This window comes from Drosophila arizonae, chromosome 3, assembly GCF_054131065.1.
Source record: "Drosophila arizonae isolate 15081-1271.41 chromosome 3, UAZ_ARI_1.0, whole genome shotgun sequence".
Taxonomy (NCBI): domain Eukaryota; kingdom Metazoa; phylum Arthropoda; class Insecta; order Diptera; family Drosophilidae; genus Drosophila; species Drosophila arizonae.
In genome coordinates this window covers 7,515,406-7,536,283 of record NC_142923.1, presented here as the reverse complement: position 1 = coordinate 7,536,283, position 20,878 = coordinate 7,515,406, and the positions used below count along the sequence as shown (strand labels likewise).

The 20,878-nt window shown below is 37.5% G+C and overlaps 1 protein-coding gene across 3 annotated transcripts in view; it reads left to right on the top strand.

Annotated features, from left to right (window-relative positions):
- Positions 1-20,640, top strand: part of CadN2 (Cadherin-N2) — a 189,240-nt gene extending 168,600 nt beyond the window's left edge. For all 3 annotated transcript variants that reach the window (XM_089465749.1, XM_089465750.1, XM_089465751.1), the window contains 7 exons: positions 3,208-3,599; positions 4,639-6,572; positions 6,703-6,873; positions 11,475-11,716; positions 18,034-18,261; positions 18,327-18,500; positions 18,578-20,640. In XM_089465749.1, the coding sequence (XP_089321875.1) occupies positions 3,208-3,599; positions 4,639-6,572; positions 6,703-6,873; positions 11,475-11,716; positions 18,034-18,261; positions 18,327-18,500; positions 18,578-18,846 (3,410 nt within the window). In that variant the 3' untranslated portion in view covers positions 18,847-20,640. The remainder of the gene's footprint in view (positions 1-3,207; positions 3,600-4,638; positions 6,573-6,702; positions 6,874-11,474; positions 11,717-18,033; positions 18,262-18,326; positions 18,501-18,577) is intronic.
- The last annotated feature ends 238 nt before the right edge of the window (positions 20,641-20,878 follow it).

Sequence of the window (20,878 nt, the reverse complement as noted above, 5' to 3'; positions counted from 1 at the left end):
TTCATTGATTACTAGCTAAACTCAACTTTTACTTAAGTTACTATATATCGACTACTAGTTAAATTAAACTTTATTTTAAGTTACTATATTTCGCAATATTCAACTTCAACTTCTCCTGCAACAATTTTGCATCGCAGCCGAAACTTTCAGTGCGCAACATCCCACTCAGATTCTTGTTTGGCCACAAGTCAATTTGCCTTTATAATCAATGCCAATTCTTTGCACAGGCTTTTGCGCTACAAGCCACCAGCTCGTCTCTGGCTTGCAACTAATCTATACAACTGCAACAGCAAAAGCTATTCCCAAAAAAGATAGAAAGAAAAAAATAAAAGTAAAGGGAAATTGCAAACTGACAACACGAACAGCCTGGATGCAGCACTTGGAACTCGCCCAGTTGAGTTGCGTTCGAGTTGGGTTTAGTTCACATTCACAATCAAAATCAAACGCTAAAACCAAAGTGTGTTTGCATAGTAATGGTGATTGAATTATGCCACAGACAATCAGCATCATCAGCATTGTTTGTGCACTGAGTTAGTTACCCAAAAAGCCAAAAAACCCACAAAAATAAAAGAGAAAAGAAAACACGCTGGAGAATGCGCTACCCTGTACACAGTTGTGAAAGACAGGGGGGTACTCGAATAAAATACTAAATTAGAAATTCAATAGCATGAAACTGAAAAAAATACTATATTAAAATGAAAGTTTCAAAGCCTTACAATATTGATGTAAAGGTTAAATGAATAAAAAAAAAAAGTTGTATATGACAGTAAATCTTTCAATTTCAATTAAGTCTAATAAATAAAAAAATAAAATAAAAATAAAAATAAAAAAATAAATTAATCAATTCCTTAAAGATAATTATCTTTTTGTATAAAAATCACTTTAAATAAAATTCTACATTTAAGAAAGATTATAAAAAATAAATAACATGAAATCAATCAAATCAAATAACATACAATGAATATCTATATAAATAAAAATAAATAACATAAAGTAAATAAATAAATAAAATACAAATATAAAAATTATGTAATCATAAAATTCTCTAGGTATCATCATGAGTAAATCTTTTTCTTAATATAGATATTTAAAATAAAATCTAAATCCTTTTTATACGAATAAAAGAATTTTATATTCAAGACTCTATATTTATCATTAGCTTCGTGGTTGCTTTTCGAATATGAATCTTTGATCTTTAAAATTTGTTTAAAATTACATACAAGCTATTTTTAATACAAGACAGTTATTTATATAAATTATGGAATTTGTGCTCTTCAATATTTTAAATTTAAAATTCTAGCTTGAGTTTAACAATCTCAGATAGTATTCCAAAATCAATGATCAATTACCAAATCAACTGCGCTTTCAATATGCCCCTCGCATCACGCAATTTACAGCGTATTCAAATTGGGCGATGCTGTAACCTCCGGGCCAGTTTGGACGGCACAGCAACGGCTCAAACGTTTCAAACGTTGGCTTTGATTTTGACCCATTTGTTTTCTCTTGGGCGCATCTAAAATTGGTCTTCACTTTCGTTACCATTGTACGTAAACGGAGTCATTAAAAAGGCTGCGAACGAAACAAAACAAGCCTAAATAAAGCAAAGCCAAAATAAAAAAATAAATAAATGAAAATAAATAAATAAAAAAATTAGAATGAAAGAAATAAAGAAATTTGAGGTGTCACTCGAACACACGCGTCCGTTTCTGGACCTGCCCCTTGTAATCAATTTTCAGCAGTCCTGAACCCGGACCTGGGCCAGACCCAGTCGCACTCTGACACGTTTCGCTTTGAGGCCCGATTCTATTTAGTTGCTTTTGGTACGTTCCGCTTTTTATGGGCCGATGCGTGCTTAGATTTCACAGCGTTTCGGGACTGAATGAATAATTGATTCGCAAAGCCGATTAAATTCATTGCCATCAACAAATATGCGTAGAAAAAAAAATAGAGTAGAGCTTTAAACCGAATCATTGCGGCTGGGCACAAAATTCTATTTATTTGCATGGCTAATTATCTAAATGAGTTGTGTAATTAGTGAGCAGAAAGAATGAGAAGGAGAGAGCGAAACAGAAAAAAAAAAAACAGGTAGCAGTTAGCTATCATTACGGGCGTAAATTGTTAATCAAGCTAATGCATTTTGTAAAATAATTCGCAAATGCGTTTCCATTACACATGCCATGTGCCAGCTTGCATATGTTCGATTTCAGTTCGATTTGCTCCCAATTAATTATGCGCAATCCAAATATTCTAGAATATTAATTGAACCCATAAAACCAGCAATATATGGTTTATATTGGATTGAACTGTTTGTTGTGGGGCCAGTGCACAGCGATTCGGTTCACACACATATTTATAGCCGCATAGAAATTGGATAATCAAAAGTAAAATATCATCAATATTGCAATTATTGTGTAAATCCATAAATTTACAATTCTATTTTTGATTTGATTATCATTATTATTTGCTCACCCTGTAGCAATTGGCTATGGTTATTTAGGGTGTTATGGTTTCTTTGAATGTGTGTGATGCCATGGAGTATTTATATATATTACTTAGCAGGATGAGGTAGCAATACTTTTATATCTATGTCAGCACCTATGGGAGCTCATAAAAAAAAAATAAAAATAAAAAAAAATAAAAATAGAAATAAAAATAAAAAATTAAATAGTTATGTCAGTTTTTCAATAGCTTAAAGTCGATAAATTTTTTTTGAAATGCAAGCAATCGATTTTATTCTCAAATCGAAGATCAGCCATTTCAAGATAATAAAGTGCCGGGGATATAGCAGAAAATACGGTAGAGTCCTGGAGATTAATTCATATTTTAAATATAAATTATTTTAAAATTTTGTATTTAAATAATAAGTAATCTTAATCTCATCACGCGCCTCTTGGCAATAGCTTTCGCATTCGACAAAGCAAACGCAGCGTTCTTCATTTTTAGCTTATTGAAATGAAAAATTCCTTTCATTTAAATGCCATTTGCTAACTTTAATAATGCTCGGAGCCATTCTTGAATTTCGCATTGCTTACTCAACATTTTCGCATTTTCTCTTCTTCTCTCTTTACATTTTCTTGCTGCCTATGGCTTTGCCTGCAACAACAACAACAACATCAAATGAAATTCATCGGAACACTTGGCCCACCAATCGAACAACATTTGAAACCCGACAAAAAAAAACCCCTTCATCTACCCACACACTCAAAGGGGGTGACAATGGCAACGGGGTGGCCATAATATCATCGCTGCGTCCCTTCGACCGTGAGGTGCAAAAGTCCTATGACATACCCATCGAGATAAAGGACAACGGAGCGCCGGCAATGACGGGCACCAGCACACTGACTGTGACCATTGGCGATGTCAACGACAACAAAATGCAACCGGGCAGCAAATCGGTGCTGGTCTACAACTACCAGGGCCAGTCGCAGGACACACCAATCGGCCGGGTGTACGTCAACGATCCCGACGATTGGGATGTGCCCGACAAGAAATACTATTGGGAGGCGCAGGAGCATCAGCGCTTCAAGCTCGATACAGACACCGGCATCCTGACGATGCGGGCAGGCACACGACGTGGCCGCTACCAGCTGCGCTTTAAGGTAGGTCGCCTTGGGGAGCTTGTGAACTAGCTAAGCTTCGAGCAATACGCTTAGACGCCTTTGTATCGTCCAACTCTAATTTAAGCATCTACTTTTGGTTCTCTGTATTCCACTTTTATGCTATGTAACCTGTTTAATTGTTGGTTGCCTATTATTTACGTATTTCTTCTTTATTGGGCCTATCTTCTATCTTTTAATCTCAAATACCAATTTTATTGCTTACCTCTATCCTCTCTATCTATCTATCTATATATATTTCTATCTATCTATCTATCTGTCTATCTATCTATCTATCTATCTATCATCTATCTATCTATCTATCTATCATCTATCTATATATCTATCTTTCTATCTATCTATCTATCTATCTATCTATCTATCTATTTTTCTGTCTATCTATCTATATATCTATTTATCTATCTATCTATCTGTCTATCTGTCTATCTATCTATCTATTTATCTTACCATTCTATTACTCATATATCGCACACTGATTGCCTATATACCGCCTATATATTTTTTTACTAGACTGATCTATTGCCCATCTATCCTTCTTCTATAAATCTCCTATCGAATATCGATCACCTATCTATCGCACTTCGATCACCTATCGATCATCTATCGCCAATCTGTCGTCTATATATCCCCTATCCATTGTCCCTACACTGTCAATCTAACGCCGATCTATTACTCATCAATTGCCTATCTATCGACTTCTATATGTTTTCTAACTAGGCTTGATCTATTACATATCTCCTCTCATCATTCTATAAATCATTTACTATCATATAGATAGTAGCTAGCTATCATCTACCTATCGCCAATCAACCAATATATCGCACATCTATCGGCCATCTATATATGTCGAGCTATGTATAGCTCATCAATTATGTATCTATCCCCTATCAACTATCTTTCGTCCCTATATTTATCACCTATATAAGTAGATCGCTATTGCACTTCAATTTCCCATCTATCGCTTAACTATCGGCCGAGTAGAGCACCTGTAATAACTACACATTCAATTTTCTGCTTTCAGGTCTACGATCGTGAGCACGGTCAGGAGGATATCCCAGCGAATCTGAGCGTCACAGTGCGCGACATTACCGCAGAGGCGGTGCAGCAGGCGGGCTCCATGCGCTTGGCCCACATAACCGACGAGGACTTTGTGCGCACCTGGAATCCGCTGAAGCAGCAGGTGGAGCCATCGAAGCTGGAACGATTTCGCAACAAGCTGGCCGAGCTGCTCTACACAGATCGCGACAACGTGGACGTCTTCAGCGTCCAGCTGCGCGCCCAGTCGCCATATCCGCTAACCGATGTCCACTTCGCCGCCCGCTCAGCCACACAGCAGCCGTACTTCAAGGCGGTGCGTCTCAATGGTGTGGTGCAAATGCATCGCGAGGAGATCGAACAGGAGGTGGGCCTCAACATCACCATGGTGCACATCGACGAGTGCTTGCACGAGGGGCGTGGCAAGTGTCCCACTGGCTCCTGCAGCTCACGCACCGAGCTGGGCAAGCGCCCCTACACGGTCAGCGTGAATCGCACGGCTCTGGTCGGCGTCCGGCTGGAGTTGAGTGCACAGTGCGTGTGCCGTGCCAGAAATTTCAGTGGCCAGGATCATAACTGTCGTTCGCATCACTGCTTCAACGGTGGACGCTGCGTGGAGACGCGCAACGGGCCGCGCTGCGTTGCCTGCCCCGTGGGCTATGGCGGTCCGCGCTGCCAGCAGTCGACGCGCAGCTTTCGGGGCAACGGCTGGGCCTGGTATCCGCCGCTGGAGCTGTGCGGCGAGTCGCATCTGAGCCTTGAGTTTATAACACGCGAGCCGAACGGCCTCATCCTCTACAATGGGCCCATTGTGCCGCCCAAGCCGGGCGAGAGCGTAATCAGTGACTTCATAGCCATTGAACTGGAACAGGGCTATCCGCGTCTGCTCATCGACTTTGGCTCCGGCACCCTGGAGCTGCGTGTGAAGAGCAAAAAGACGCTGGACGATGGCATTTGGCATCGCTTGGACATCTTTTGGGATGCGGAAAACGTGCGCATGGTGGTGGACTTTTGTCGCACCGCCCTAGTCTCGGAGCTGGAGGATGGCAGCGCACCCGAGTTCGATGACAATGCGTGCCAGGCACGCGGTCAGATACCACCATTTGCCGAGACCCTGAATCTGAACCAACCTTTGCAGCTGGGCGGCCTCTACAGGCAACACTTCGATCAGACGCTGTACAATTGGCAATATGCCTTCAGCTCGAAGGGCTTCGATGGCTGCATACGCAACGTGGTGCACAATTCGGAGCACTACGATCTCGCCTTTCCGGCGCTCGCACGCAACAGTTTTCCCGCCTGCCCGCAAACGGACGAGGTCTGCCTGAAGACGGAGCACACGGCCCGCTGCTGGGACCACGGCAACTGTGTGGCCAGCCTGGTGCAGGCGAAATGCCACTGCAAGCCCGGCTGGATGGGGCCGGGCTGTAATGTGCCCACCGTGCCGACCACCTTCAAGCCGCAGAGCTATGTCAAGTTCGCGCTGAGCTTCGAGCCGGATCGGTTTAGCACCCAGCTGCAGTTGAGATTTCGCACCCGGGAGCAGGTCGGCGAGCTGTTCCGTGTCAGCGATCAGCATCAGCGGGAGTATGCGATACTGGAGCTGCGCCGCGGACAGCTGCAGTTCCGCTACAATCTCAACTCGTTGCGCAACGAGGAGCAGCTGCTGGCGCTGACAGCGATTGCCGTCAACGATGGCCAGTGGCATGTGGTGCGCATCAGTCGGTATGGCTCGGCGGCCATCATGGAGCTGGACGGCGGCGAGTCGCGGCGCTACAATGAATCCTTTCACTACCAGGGCCATCAGTGGCTCAGCATTGACAAGCAGGAGGGCGTCTATGCGGGCGGCAAGGCTGAGTATACGGGCGTGAAAACGTTTGAGGTGCAATCGGACTTCCAAAGGAGCTGCCTGGACGACATCAGGTAGCAATCAACAAAGGACTACGACTACGACTAGAACTACCACTGGTCGCACTCGTAGCTCCAGCTAGTTCAACTGTTTGCTAATTATGCACATTTTCATTTCTTTTGTGGCGCACGAACTCTCAAATAGGCTGGATGGCAAACATTTGCCGCTGCCACCGGCCATGAATGGCACCCAATGGGGCCAGGCGACAATGGCACGGAATGTGGAGCGCAACTGCCCATCGAATCGGCCCTGCTCCAATGTTATCTGCCCGGATCCCTTTGATTGCGTCGATTTGTGGAATGAATACGAATGCACGTAAGTACATGCTCACACATTGCCCAGGTTGGGCATTCTCTCCACTACACGCATTTTCTGTATGTGTGTGTGCGTGTGTGAGTGTGCGTGTGTAATGGTAATTGTGTTTTACCCTAACTACACTAATTGCTCGGCCCAGCTGCAGCTGTTGCACCTGCTCGCCCATCACTCAACCATAAATCGAGCTATGTTCTTCAATCAACTCGGCGTTTTTGGTTTCAAGTCTCTAATTGGCAGCCGAAACGCTAAAATTAAATTTCATTCAACTGCTGGGATTCTCATCTTTGGCATTATGCCAGCATTTCAATGATGGACTATGTATGATAAAGGCTTTAGGTCGCTAATATTTATGTTGCTTTAAAATTTAGGTAATGCGCTTAACTCTTTACTTATATATTTGACTTTAATTTAAAATGGCTTTTTATTGAATTCTTTAAAAACTTAATATAAAATTTGTTTATTTAAGATATATATATATATATTTTTTTAATTTTTTTTAATGTAATTTTTTTTTTTTTATTTTATTTTATTTCTTTATTACGTATATGTATTTATTAATCACGAACGTTAAATGAGTATATTGATTTTTTTTATTCTTATTTATTCATTTATTAATTTATTTATTTCTTTACAAATTTAATGCTAATTTTGTAATTATTTACGGTTTATAATTTTTTTATTCATTATTATTTTTATTTAATTTTTAAGATTAGATTATAAATTTTTATATATTTATTTATTTACAGCATTAAATTATATTACTATTTTGTGTTCGATTTTATATTAAGGTAATTTTCATTTTTATTTTTAATTTATTTTTTTTTTTTACTTTTTAATACACTCTTACTTAGTGAATTCTTTGTTTAGTTTTAATGTGCCATTTTTCTTTTGAATTAATTTTTTAATGCTTAATTTTTACCTTTTAATTTATATTTTTTATATATGGCCAATTTTAAACTACGCGATCTCGACTATTTTTTGTTCTTTTTAGAAATTGTCAAGAAACTTAAAAGTAAAATTTGTATTATTTTTACTTCTATTTCCAAGGCGTCAAGAGTAATATTGAATGTGAGTCGAAATTGCATATGGAATATAGTGAAAATAAATATTTTATTTAATTAGTTTTGTATTTTAGTTTTTCAGTTTTATTCAGCTGAGAGCCATTTAAATTTACCATAACGCATTCTTGATCAATTTACGCGATTACGAAATTAAAATGCCTTTAAAATTTATAGAAACATTTGCTAGGAATTTAAGCATAGAGAAAATATTGAAATAATCTAAATGTCGGTTATTCCAATCCATTTAAAGCCGACATTACTTTTAACAGACAGCCAAATAATAAAAAAACAACAAACAGGCAGCCACAGAAGGGGCTGAGCCCAACTGAGCGTAATGCATGTGAAACACATCATTTCTCCATTAACTGTGGCATCAACTTTTCAACGCATTCCCACAGCCATATTCAAGCGCACCTGCTGCCTGATGGCAGGGCAAACATATCGCAAGGCGAGCGCACAACAAACAATATCAATTGTCATCAGCGTGTACTGACAGAGAAACGCCCAACTTCATCTTGTTGCACCCCAAGCACTGACAGTCGACGACACCGCAGAAAATATATCTATATATATGTATATGTGTATATATGTATATATAGCTAAATATAAAATGTATTTGCATTCGCTTTCGACTTTCGATGGGGCTTCGGTCTGTCCTTTTCATCGACTGCAGCCCATGGCAGCTGCCATTTGCAACACCAAACAGCAGACGAGCAACTCCGGGCGGCGAAGCGAGCACATTTTCCACATCATTAGTTTTGCCGAGTGACTCCATTTGAGACACACTGAGCACAAACAGACGCCAGACCTGAGCCCCTTGGCTCTACCTGGTCGTCCCTTCACTCCACCCCCCACTTTGCTTCCCTTTCCATGCAGCACTGCATCATGACACTTTTGCCAAGCTGCTATCGCCAACAGCTTCGTGCTCCATTTACTTTTGCCATTATATCAGTGGAGCTAAAAGCTGCTTTGCTCCCATTTGTAAGACGAATTGAGGAGTTCGCACTTTAAGCAAATTTAAATAGCGCCCCACTGAGCCAAGGCCCCGTGCATACAGCATACACCTGTCCGCATCTGGACCGTCGTCCACGATGTGCCATAAATTATGCCTGCTTTTTAGCCTCAATTCGAATTTCATTGTGCACTCGCTGGCTGCTGGAATCGTGTCAGCTGCTGAAAAATAATGTTGGACTTGCACTTGCCATCTCACTCGCTCTCACTCAGCCTTTGCCTTTCGCTCTCTCTCTCGCTCTCTCTCAACACTTACTTTTTAATATGTTGAATTGACCCAAATTGCAATTGTGCGTGTGTTTGTATGCAAAAGGGAAAGCGCACAGGAAGTTAAAAGTATTTAAAACTGAGCAATTCATAAGTATTTCAATTAATGTCAAGTGTTAAGAGGCTTTAAAGAGAAATGGTTGGATGGAAGGAAACATTAAATGTTCTTTTTTTTGTGATTTATTTTCATTGTCTTAATTGTGAAGCGTAGCAAAGTTTAAATGCAGAAATATTTGTGAAATTTTAAGTGAGCAAACAAAATGAAGCGTTTTAAAAGTAAAATTTAGAGAATGGATATAAAAATAGAGATAAATGGAATGGAAGTGAAGAGATTTATGAATAAACTAGTGATGTTTAAAAAATAATAATATAGTATATATAGATATAATACATAATATTGTTGGTATATGAAAGATAATTAGGGCATGGAATATAGCATGCTCCAGTCGAGACTGCAGCGGCAGCGCTAGAGTTGTGCTTTGGAATGTACACACATTCTAACCATATGATCACGCTTTGAAAGTTTCATATAGATAGACAGTCCTACTACAAGAGAAAATTTGTAAATTACGAAATCTTCGTAGCCATCAACTGTATATACACAGTGAATCTGAAGTCTCCAGGTCAGGTCAGTGTTCAAATTAGGCTGAAAAAACAAAATCAATTTTTCGATTATTCTCGATAAAAAGGTTACCGGACGACTTATCGAAAAAATACGATAAACTTCTGCTGAGTATGGTATACATGAGTCTACATGCAAAATGCAGTAGACAGTTGTGGAAATATTAAGTGTGAAGAAATAGCAAATTAAATGAACGAGTGAAAGGAATAAGCGAAATAACAAAGAGCAAATGGCAGAATTAAATGGAACGGGAAAAGTATAAGAGGTTAAATGAAGAGGTAAGAGAAGCATGGCAGAGAAGCATTGGGAATGTGGAAGAATAATGAGAAAGGTAGAAAATGTCGAATAGGAATCTACCCAACTTGCAATGAGAAAAGCTGAAATGAAAAATGGGCTTTAGCAGGTGAAAGGAGCAATTGACTTCTCCAAGTCAAGAGAAAATTGATATAGGGAAAAAATTAACGAAAGAGTCAATGAAATGAACAAGTGAAACAAGCAAGAAAAGTGAGCTGCAGAGAGTGGAGTGATAAAAAAAGAACCAAAAAGGAGGCACAAATAAGTGGGCAAAGCAAGTCTAGGACTTACCGAAATGAACTAATGAAAAGCTAGGCAAATGGAAAGCCAAAGGAAAAAGAACTAATGGAAAAAAATTAAATTGGAAGAGGAATGATTGATTAAATTTGAATCAAAATGAAAAAGTAAAAGAAAAGTATTGACGGTTAATAAAATAAATAAATAAAAAATAAATAAAATTCGTCAAATTTTGAAAAATTATTCTTTTATTACAAAAACAAAAAAAAAAAAAAAACAAAAAAAAAAGAAATCTAATCAAATATGTTAGATATATAAAATATATATTTTAATCAAATATGTTAGATATATAAAAAATATATTTTAATCTCTATAAAATGCTGAAAATGTAGGAAAGCTGAGACTCGAATATTAAAAATGTAAAAGAAATTCAGATAAAATTAAATTTGGCAAAAAAAAAAAAAATTGTCACAGATTAAATTATGACCAAGAGCTTGAAAATATATATATACATTTTCTTTGATTTTTAAAGCTTTAATAAAATCGTTAAAAATTAAATTTTAATTATTTATTAAAATAATGTATATATTTTAGTATTTTGACTTAAGAAAAATGAAAAATGTATTACAGAATGTCTATATGAAAGATATATATGTATGTATGTATATATTTCATTTTTTAATTACGAAAAACTAAATCTCATCAGCATGAGGCTTAAGCTTGCGTTCTAAATGTTTAAATAATTTAATATAAATTTCAAAAGCACTGTGATTACCCTGAGAAACTATAAACTAATCCCTCATAGAGTACGCTGGCCAGGGAGACTTAGAGCAACGGAACTAACACGTTTAATGCGCAGCGAAAGGTCGCGCATCGTGGTCCAGGCAACTGGGAAATTCCACCACACCAGCAACTGGCCAAATATTATTTCTCTCTTTGCTGTTGGTTGGAAACAAAAAGTTGCGAGCTTTTAAAAAGTTATGCACAACATGAATTTTACAAACGACACGCTAGAACTTAACTTCCTCTCTCTCTCTCTCTCTCTCTCTCTCTCACACACTCTATTTCTGTTTCTGTTTCTGACTGCATTCGTTGCTCTGTCATTGCAGGTGCAGCGAGGGACGCATTATGTCAGCGGATACCAAGGGCTGTGTCGATCGCAACGAATGCCTGGACATGCCCTGCCTGAACGGGGGCACGTGCATCAATTTGGAGCCACGTCTGCGATATCGCTGCATTTGCCCCGAGGGCTATTGGGGCGAGAACTGTGAACTGGTGCAGGAGGGACAGCGTCTGAAGCTGAGCATGGGCGCCTTGGGCGCCATATTCGTTTGCCTGATTATCATATTGAGTAAGTACTGTAACGGGACAGCCACAGCCAGGCAACCAACCAGCCAACCACGCCAGCCAGCTGGGTCCTCTCTCTCTCTCTCGCTAAGCTCCTGCAATTTGGCATGCATGTGTGTCAGTTTAAGCGGCTTAAGCCGTATCCGCAGTGCCCTCTACATAACCTAGACTCCCTCTCCCTCTCTCTCTCTCTCTCCCTCTCTCTCTCTTTCTTTCTCTCGCTCGGGCTTTCAGCTGTCTGTTTTTACATGTAAATGCAATTTTCAGTAGGTTGGACGCGCTGCACTTAAATCCCAGCAGGCAAAAAAAAAATAATACATATAACCGGCCCCCCCCCCCCCCCCCCCCCCCACACCCTAACGACGCCAAATCAACGAATGTTTGCATTTGCCGGGCTGAAGGCGCACAGAGTGCCACATTTCTTGCTTACTTTTGAACGCCCCCTCCTCTCCTCTGCCACTGCCTCTCACTGCACAAGCAGAATGCGTTGTTAGCCAAATGGAAATGCCAGCGTGGCTAATTAACAAGTGCACAACAAAATGTAATAAAATGAAAATCAGAAAAACATTTTGCCAAAATATTTGAAAAGGCTGAGCATTTACGTTCCATTTATTTTCGCATTGTTTTATTGGCGTTTTAATTGAAAACATTGTGAACATCTGGTTTAAGCCGAGCTCTGTTCGATAGCCCCGCCACCCAAACAGGTGCTAGACCTTTTGGATGCAAAGCTTACTAGATGCTTTGCAGCTCGCATTTACAATTTTTTTCAACTATTCCTTTTTTTTTTTTTTTAATAGAATACGTTTGCAGCTTTAGAGCGCTGAAATTAAAAAAAAAAAAAAATACCAAAATGGATCTAAATCCGTCGAGATTTGCTTATTTTTCAGAATTTGCTATTCATTTATTGTATATTTCAAAAGTTTATGAAACAAAGTTTATTTTTACAAATAATAAAAATATTTGTATTATAACTTTTCAAGTACTTTCAAGTACTTTTCTTTTATTTTTATGTACACAATTTTCTAGTTAATTTTCAGTACTTTTAAAATGCTTGAAAATTCGATTTCAATTTAATTTTACATTGCTAAAATATTAAATTTATTTAAATATATTTGGTCCCATTTTATTGTTCCTTAAATGAACTTGAAACTTGAAAATAAAATAGACTTTGATAAAAATATAGATTTATGTTCGCATATACCTTTATAATTATTATTATATATATTTAATAGAAATTCATATATACATACATATATTTTATATAAATATTTTCTCCATTCTCAATTCGAAAATTTCTATTTTCTACTTAAATTCGCATTCGAAGCACATTATGTAGCAACTGCTACTGTTACTGTTACTGCTGCTACTGTCCAAGTCTAAATGGCATTTGGCCATTTTGTTGGATTTGGTTTTTACTTTAGACCAAGATTTCATTTGATTTCAATTGAAGCTATACTCTATGTGCTCTTGCGAGCGCACTGGCACTTAATGGACTTTGCAGCGGGCGTAAATTGGATTTGGTCATTTGCAAAATGTTCAGCGGGAACAAAAAAACAGAGTGAAAGAGCGTGTGCGATAGGGAGACAAACGAATGTGAATGGTACGCGCTGGCGTATACGCAATATACGACAGTTTATTTTTGTTTGCGCGCTGCTCGACTCATTTTACGATTCCAAAAAGGATTTTCAATTAGCTGAGCTCTCTTTTTGCTGGTGTCTGAAACCAGCGCAGAGATTTTGCTCACTCTGCCTCTCTCACTCTCCTTCTCTGTCTTACTGCCCGTAGGCAATTTATTTAAAAGCCATATTTAAGAGGAAGGCTGTGCCACGCACATAATCGGAGGAGGGCTAGTTTTAATGAGCGAAAGGCGTGCGGTTTCTAGTTGCAGCAACAACAATGGTAAATAGCAACAACAGCAACACCAATAACAACCTTAAGCTAATTAGTCAGCTTCGGGCCAGCTAATTACACAGTTGGGCCGGCTGGACACACAGTGCGCATACGCCGCGTTGGCCATAAAACCGCTAAACCGCAAAATAGGCGCAATAAATAAACGCAAACGAATGTTCTGCCGCACAGCCGAAGCAGCTCGTCGCGCGCACACACACACACACACGCACACACACACACACACACACACACACACACACAGGCACCGCGTTTATGAAGTGAAAATTTCAAGAAACTGACAACAAGTTTCACTGTAGGCACTTCGCTTTTTGTTTGTTATTTGTTGTTGTTGTTGCTGTTGTTATTGTTGTTGCATTTAAGTGGCGTAAAGACAAAAACAAACTAAATAATTATCTAACATTATTTACAGTCAACGCTTTTTGTGCTTTCCCATTCGTTTCGCAGTGCTCGCTTCTCTGTAATCTCAGAATCGCTGAACTGTATTTTGGCATAAAATTTGAGAAGGGAACAGACTCGGCTGCAGGCATAAAAGCAAAAAAAAAAAAAAAAAAAAAAAAAAAAAAAAAAAAAAAACTACAAATAAATGCTCAAAAAACCCAAAAACAAAATGAGAGAAGCAAGAGGAAGAAAAAAGGAATACAAAGTAAAACATCGCTGCCTCTTACTGATGAGCTTTTGTGCCATGCCGCGCAACTGACCCGACCTGGTCATGAGAAGTTTTTTTCTGTCAGCTGGAAAAAGGAAAACTAAGCCCCAGCTATATGTCTGGGTGTGTGTGGGGGTTTGTGTTTATGTTTGTGTTCACTGTAGCCAAGTGTAAACAAAGAAGCCCAAGGAACAGGACACGCTTTGTTGTTTTACAAGTGTACTAGTTTTGTACTTCCTCCTTGCCTCCGCTCGCTTCCTTGCACTTCTTGTTTATTCTTGGATATAGTCGCTAACTCGTAGAGTCCATTGTGCCCTGGTGGGTGGGCCGTATGTATGCCTGACCCGGCATTGACCCCAATGGTCTAATAACACAAACAATTGGGGAAAATGAGAAAACGTTGGCTCAACTTAGCTTTGGCCATTTCTGTGCCGATGGGCCATATCCTTTTGAGGACATAAAGGAAACATTCGGACATCCTTTTGATATTATACATACTCAAGGATGCAACATTGTTATAATTGATAAATAAGATGTAGAAATATAAAATTAAGAATACAAAACGACAGAAAATATCTGTTTTTATTTTACTTTATTTTTCTAAATTATAAATTTACTTTTGTACTTATTTTTATATCGTAAATTTCGATTTTTTTACTTTTTAAATTTTTATATAATTTATTTATATGTTTTTTCACTATATCATCTGGGTTAAACTATAATTTTTTCCGAATTTTTAAAGTTTGTCATTTAAACATTCAACTCCATTTTGCATGGCATTTAAATCTCAATACAAAAATCTTAATACTTAAAGCCTCGATGCTTAAAATCCAAATATCAATGGAAGCCCAAACCCCTTTGTAAGTGCTTTTAAAAACTTTTCGCTTACAATTTCTGGCATTGATTAGCTTCTGTTGCTGTAGCACAGCCATTTTTCTGCACAACTAACCCCAAGTACAAAATTCTAAATTGAAATGCGGCGCTCGCCGTTAACGGCTTGGAACGATTCTCAGAGTTTTCGCGTGCCTGCCAACCAGTCTATCTATCTGTCTGTCTAAGCGCCGGTAGGGCAAAAATGTGAAATAAATACCAAAAGGTAAAAGTCGACTGTCGACTGTCGAAATGTCAGTGGTGTTGGTGGTGTTCCTGGTGTCGGTGGCGTTGGTGGTGGCTGTGGCCATAACAACAACTCCATTTACGTTTAATGATGCTAATTAAATCTAGAGAAAAATGTTCAAAGTTTTGCGCCGCAGCGAAAGGGCAATCGAAAAGGTAGCATGAATCAGTTTGACGTTTCAGCAGACAGGCTTGATACATACTCCTTGTTTATTGGATATGTATGTGTTGGCTGATAAACGATACTAATTTGTTTTTGAAGGCAGAGTATAAAGTATGTGAGTTCAAGTCTTCAGTTTGTGTCCTGGGACCTATACATGAGAATTAATTCTTGGTCCCATATGCCCACTAATATAAGAAATTAATAAAGAGGCAATACAGGCCTTGAAATCGATAAGTATCGATATTTTTCTAAATGCGTTTTAATGTTTTAATCGTTTAGTAAGCTAAGCTGATACTGAACATGCATCTAGTTGTTTTAATCACTTACAAATGCCTTTTATTATTTTCAGAATTGAATTTCAAATTGATAAATATTGAAGCACAAGATACCGCTGAGCTTGAGAGCCTAGGTACAATTTTGATTGAAATCGGTTTTTATCGAAGCAGTAATCCAATTTTGCAAAAAAGCTCCTTCTTAAATTAATGACTATGCTAGCACCATGTGCTGTTAAAATACTTTTAAAATCGATATTTATCGATAAACAATATGTGCAATATACGAAAATGTGTTAACGTAACTGACTTGAAACCTCAAGTCAAGAAGAAACCATTTTAAATCGATATTTGTCAAGAAGAAACCATTTTAAATCGATATTTGTCGATTTATAAATAGAAAATCTTTTTTATCGAGGCGCAAGAAAAAAAAAAATTATATTTAAATTTTTACCATGTATTCTGTATTTTTTCCTAACCATAATAATTTGATAAATTTTATATATTCCGAAAATCAATCAAAACATAATAAAACCATTTTAATCGATATTTAGCAAAATAAAACATATGAAGTGAGCCTGTGCTGTGATCACCAGATTATAATAGATTCATAGAAAATTCATAGAAAATCATTTGGTCTCTAGATTCAGAATAATATGATAATTGTCTGATCAATTCCCTAAGTTTAATCAAGCCATATCTCCAAAAAATTACTGGGTATACGTGAAAAGGCAAACGGCAACTAAATACCATAATACACGCTCGCTAATGATAATGGATGTTCAGAGTATTAGTTTAATAGAATACTCCTGTTTCTAATAGCGTTCTGCGGATAATAACTGTAATGATAACTAGGATGCGCTATGATGGGGAGTGTTGGATTTTGAAGTGCTGAAATGTAAAAACTCTAGGCTATTATTAATGAACTTTTTTGGGCCAAGTTTCGGCTTGGCGCTGCCTTGTCGACCAGCTGCCAGTTATTGTGGCCCAACTAATGAATCCGCTTAACCAAAAGTGTAGAGAAAGGCAGCAAGAAAGGAGAGCTAACCCGCATTCTGACTGTCAGCCAGCCAGCCAGCTGCTCAGAGTTTTAATTATTTTTACTTGACTGTCATGTTTGCTGAACCTCCCCAAACAGCCAAGTTAATATTGCTGTCAACCGAAGCGCAAATGATAAAATGCACTTGCAATCGCCCAAGCTACGCCCCCTCCCATTCCGTTGCTTGTTTATAGCAGCAGCGAAAATAAATATAAAGAGTACAGTAAATGTTGCCAAAGGAATCGCCAAGCATGAGACTTATTAATAACTTTATGCTGCTTAAGCAAACTGTAACCAAAAAGCCAAAGAGCCGGCAAAAACGAAAGAACTTAACAACTTTCTCTGTACAGGCGAAATGCTCGTTGTTTTTCTTCATCTGGTAATCCGACTAGCTGGCAATACTCACAGCCATGGAATGTCGCATATGTGTACGCCGTCTCTTTCATCTCTCTACATATTTCTTTCAGTCTCTTTTCTTTTTTGTGTGTTCCCTATTGACTGTGCGCCAAGTTTTAGTCTCGCAATTATCAAGCATTGCGAGTTGCCCCCAACTGAAACTAGTTCATTATCTGATTCCGTTACAGAGCGCAAAGTATCTCTCGAACTTCTAATTTATTTAACCATTAAGTTTTAGTATTAATGGATAAAGGAATTTGCCACCATATAATTGGCAACTAATAGAAGATAGTTTTGCGGCATGCTCGTTATCTTATTTTGATTATAAAGTTTTATAAACTTTGGCGGAGAAAAAATTAAAACACCATAAATCCATTTGGTAACCAAAATTAAAAAAATAAATATAAGAGTTGAACTAAGTATTCTATTAAAAAAATCAATTTATTTTGTTTAATAATAGTAGAAATAGTAGAAATACTTTTTCAAGGTTTAATTCATTGATAGCTGAGACTTTTTGACTGACTAAATACAAAAATCATGTAGATTAGCAAACAAATCCTAGCAGACAAATCCTTTCCAGATCGTATAATCCAAATATAGGAATCTGTTCTTCAAATTCATAAAATATTATTTAAAATATCAATATTAATCTAAAAAATATTATTTAAAATGCCTGCATAAAATCTTCAAAAATGCCAAAGTCTTCAGAGAGAAGCAACATTGAAGCCAGCTCAAAACTCTAGCAATGCTTTAATAAAATTTTCCGATTCACTTGCAGTACTCGCATTGATATTCGTGCTATACAATCGCAAACGTAAAACCACCAAGAAGAAGAAACGCTCCGGAACGGAAAAGGATGTGCGCGAAACGGTGATTAGCTACGAGGACGAGGGCGGCGGCGAGGATGATATGACGGCATTCGATATAACCCCACTACAAATACCAATCAGTGCGCAGAGCGGCACAATGCCACCGGACATAGCCGCCTGCAAGATGCCCATTATATGTGAGTAAACAGAGTGAGAGAGAGAGAGAGAGAGAGAGAGATTTGAAACCTTTCTCTGCTTTTAGATCCTGTGATGACACTACTGCCGCCTGGGCAGGAATTGAATGTGGCCTATTTGATGGAGGAGCGCAAGCAGCGCATCGACAAGGATCCCAATGCGCCGCCCTTCGACGACCTGCGCAATTTCACGTTCGAGGGCAGCGGCAGCATTGCCGAATCGCTCAGCTCGTTGGCATCAGGTAAGCATAGAGCTGAGCAACAAAGAAGCACAATGAATACCTTGACACTGAAATAAAACCACTCATGCCCATTGCAGGCACCGACGATGAGAATCAAGACTTTAACTATTTACAAAATTGGGGTCCACGTTTCAATGCCCTTGCCGCGATGTACGTGCATGATAAAGCGAAAGCCAAACAGCAGCAACAGCAGCAGCAACAGCAGCAGCCATCGCCTTCTCAAGTGGGCGTGGACAATGCGTTGGCCGTGGTTGCAACGGGCAGCGGTGCTGGACCGGGCGGTGGCAGTGGTGCAGCTCTGCCAATTCAAGCCAACACGACGGAAGTCGGCAAAGTTGTATTATAAAAATAAATAGTTAAGTTGTAGCTAAAAATGATGTTTCAGCTGTAAGCGTAATGCCAGGATATGGAAACGGATGTGGATGTGGATTGTGCAGCAATTTAAGCTCAACTAACAAAACTTAAGTATTCCATTTATACATCTGTATATGTGTCTGTCTGACTGTCTGTGTGTCTGTGTGTCTGAGTGTCAGTGCGTGTGTGCATGTTAGCCTAAGTTAGTTCGTAAGCCAGAAATACGAATTAAACTAAAGCAGAGCCTTTACGTGTACTACTACTACTACTACAACTTCTCCATAGATATTCACAAATAGCAAATAATACATATAAATAGCTATCGAAAATACATATACAAATAAAAGTCAAAATGAAATGAAAGTATTTCTCTAAGCCTTTAAGCTTCTGAAACTTTTCAACTGTACTGAACTTTTCTCAATTTAAATAATTTCATGAGAAAAAAACTTCTATTTCCTTCTACTTCGACTTTAGTATAAAAACTAATTTTATAATTTATAGTGATGGATTGTAAATTTTTATTTATTTTTATTTTTTATTTTATTTTATTTTATTTTATTTTTTTTTTTTTGCAATAAAAATTTTACTGAATTTTAATTTTTATGTACTTTGGTTTATTTGTATTTATTTTTTTGTTCTTGAAAATCTCTTGTAAATTGTATTAATTTGTTTATATATTTTCCATTTTCAAAATATTAAAGTCTGACTTTTTTACCAAACAAATTTAATATTTCTGTTCTATTTTAATAAAATATAATAAAATTATAAATTTAAGTTAGCTTTATCTGTACAGAAAAAAAAAAAACTTAAAACCGTTGGAATTTAAATCAAAAATAGACTGGAAAACGAAACCATTTTACTCTAAGTAAATAAAATTAAAAACCTGAAAAAAAATCAAACTAAGAAAATAGAATTAAATTACTTTTGTTTTTAAATGATGTATAAGAGCTCAATAATTTCAAAATAAATGTCATAGTCCTATTTCAAAGTCAGCATTAAGCCAAGTTAGCTATATATATAAGATATAGTGCTAATGTGTACTAATCAATATGTTGATATTGAACTTTCTCTACTTTACTTCACTTTTCTTTAATCATCATACAGAGTCTACCAAATTCCTTTTCCTTTCTTAAAATCTGACCCAACACTGATAAATTGATAAAAATTGAATAAGAAGATTAAAAATTAACTTAAATTAAGCGAACTATGGATATACTACTATTTAAAAGAGTTTATAAAACTTGATAAATATAGTCAAAAACACATACACACATACCCACACCCTGTATAATAAATGGCATCAGATTTAGCACGTAAGTCCACCTGCCAGACATTTGCCGGAGAACAACACAATCCGAACTCCGGCTGTTCCAACTCCGGACAACGGGGCCGAGGCACGTGTCCGATTGCGAAACAATTTTGCACCTGGCCGTCGCTGCTTGGCTGGTCACGTGGCCACAAAAGTTTATGTTGGCGAGGCAACAAACTTTTTGGTGAAACTTAAAACTAAAAAAAAAAATTCTATAAAAATTAAACTGTAAAATAATTTTGTATATAATAATTTATGTGTAATTTTAATATTAAATTATGAGCCATGAGGCAAAGTTACAAGTAGTAAGCGACAGAGAATGAGAACGAGAACGAGAAAGAGAAACACAAACCAACTACTAGACTAAATGACTACAATTAAATTTAAATGAAACCAAGTTGAATAACTAAAAAAAAATAAAAATAATAATAAAATAAATTCATATTTCTGCATTTACTAGCAAATACACATGGTAAACCCCCCCCCCCCCCCCCCAAAAAAAAAAAAAAAAAAAAAACAAACAAACAAACAACAAAAATATAAGTAAAATTAAATTAATTAAAGAAATATATATATAAATTATATATAATTATATATATATAAAATTAAAAGTAAATCAAAACAAAACAAAAATCTGCAAAAAACTATAATAATCTTGTAACATGTATTAAAATGAAATTTCTGAAGAAAAAAACAAAAACAAATCGAATACCAA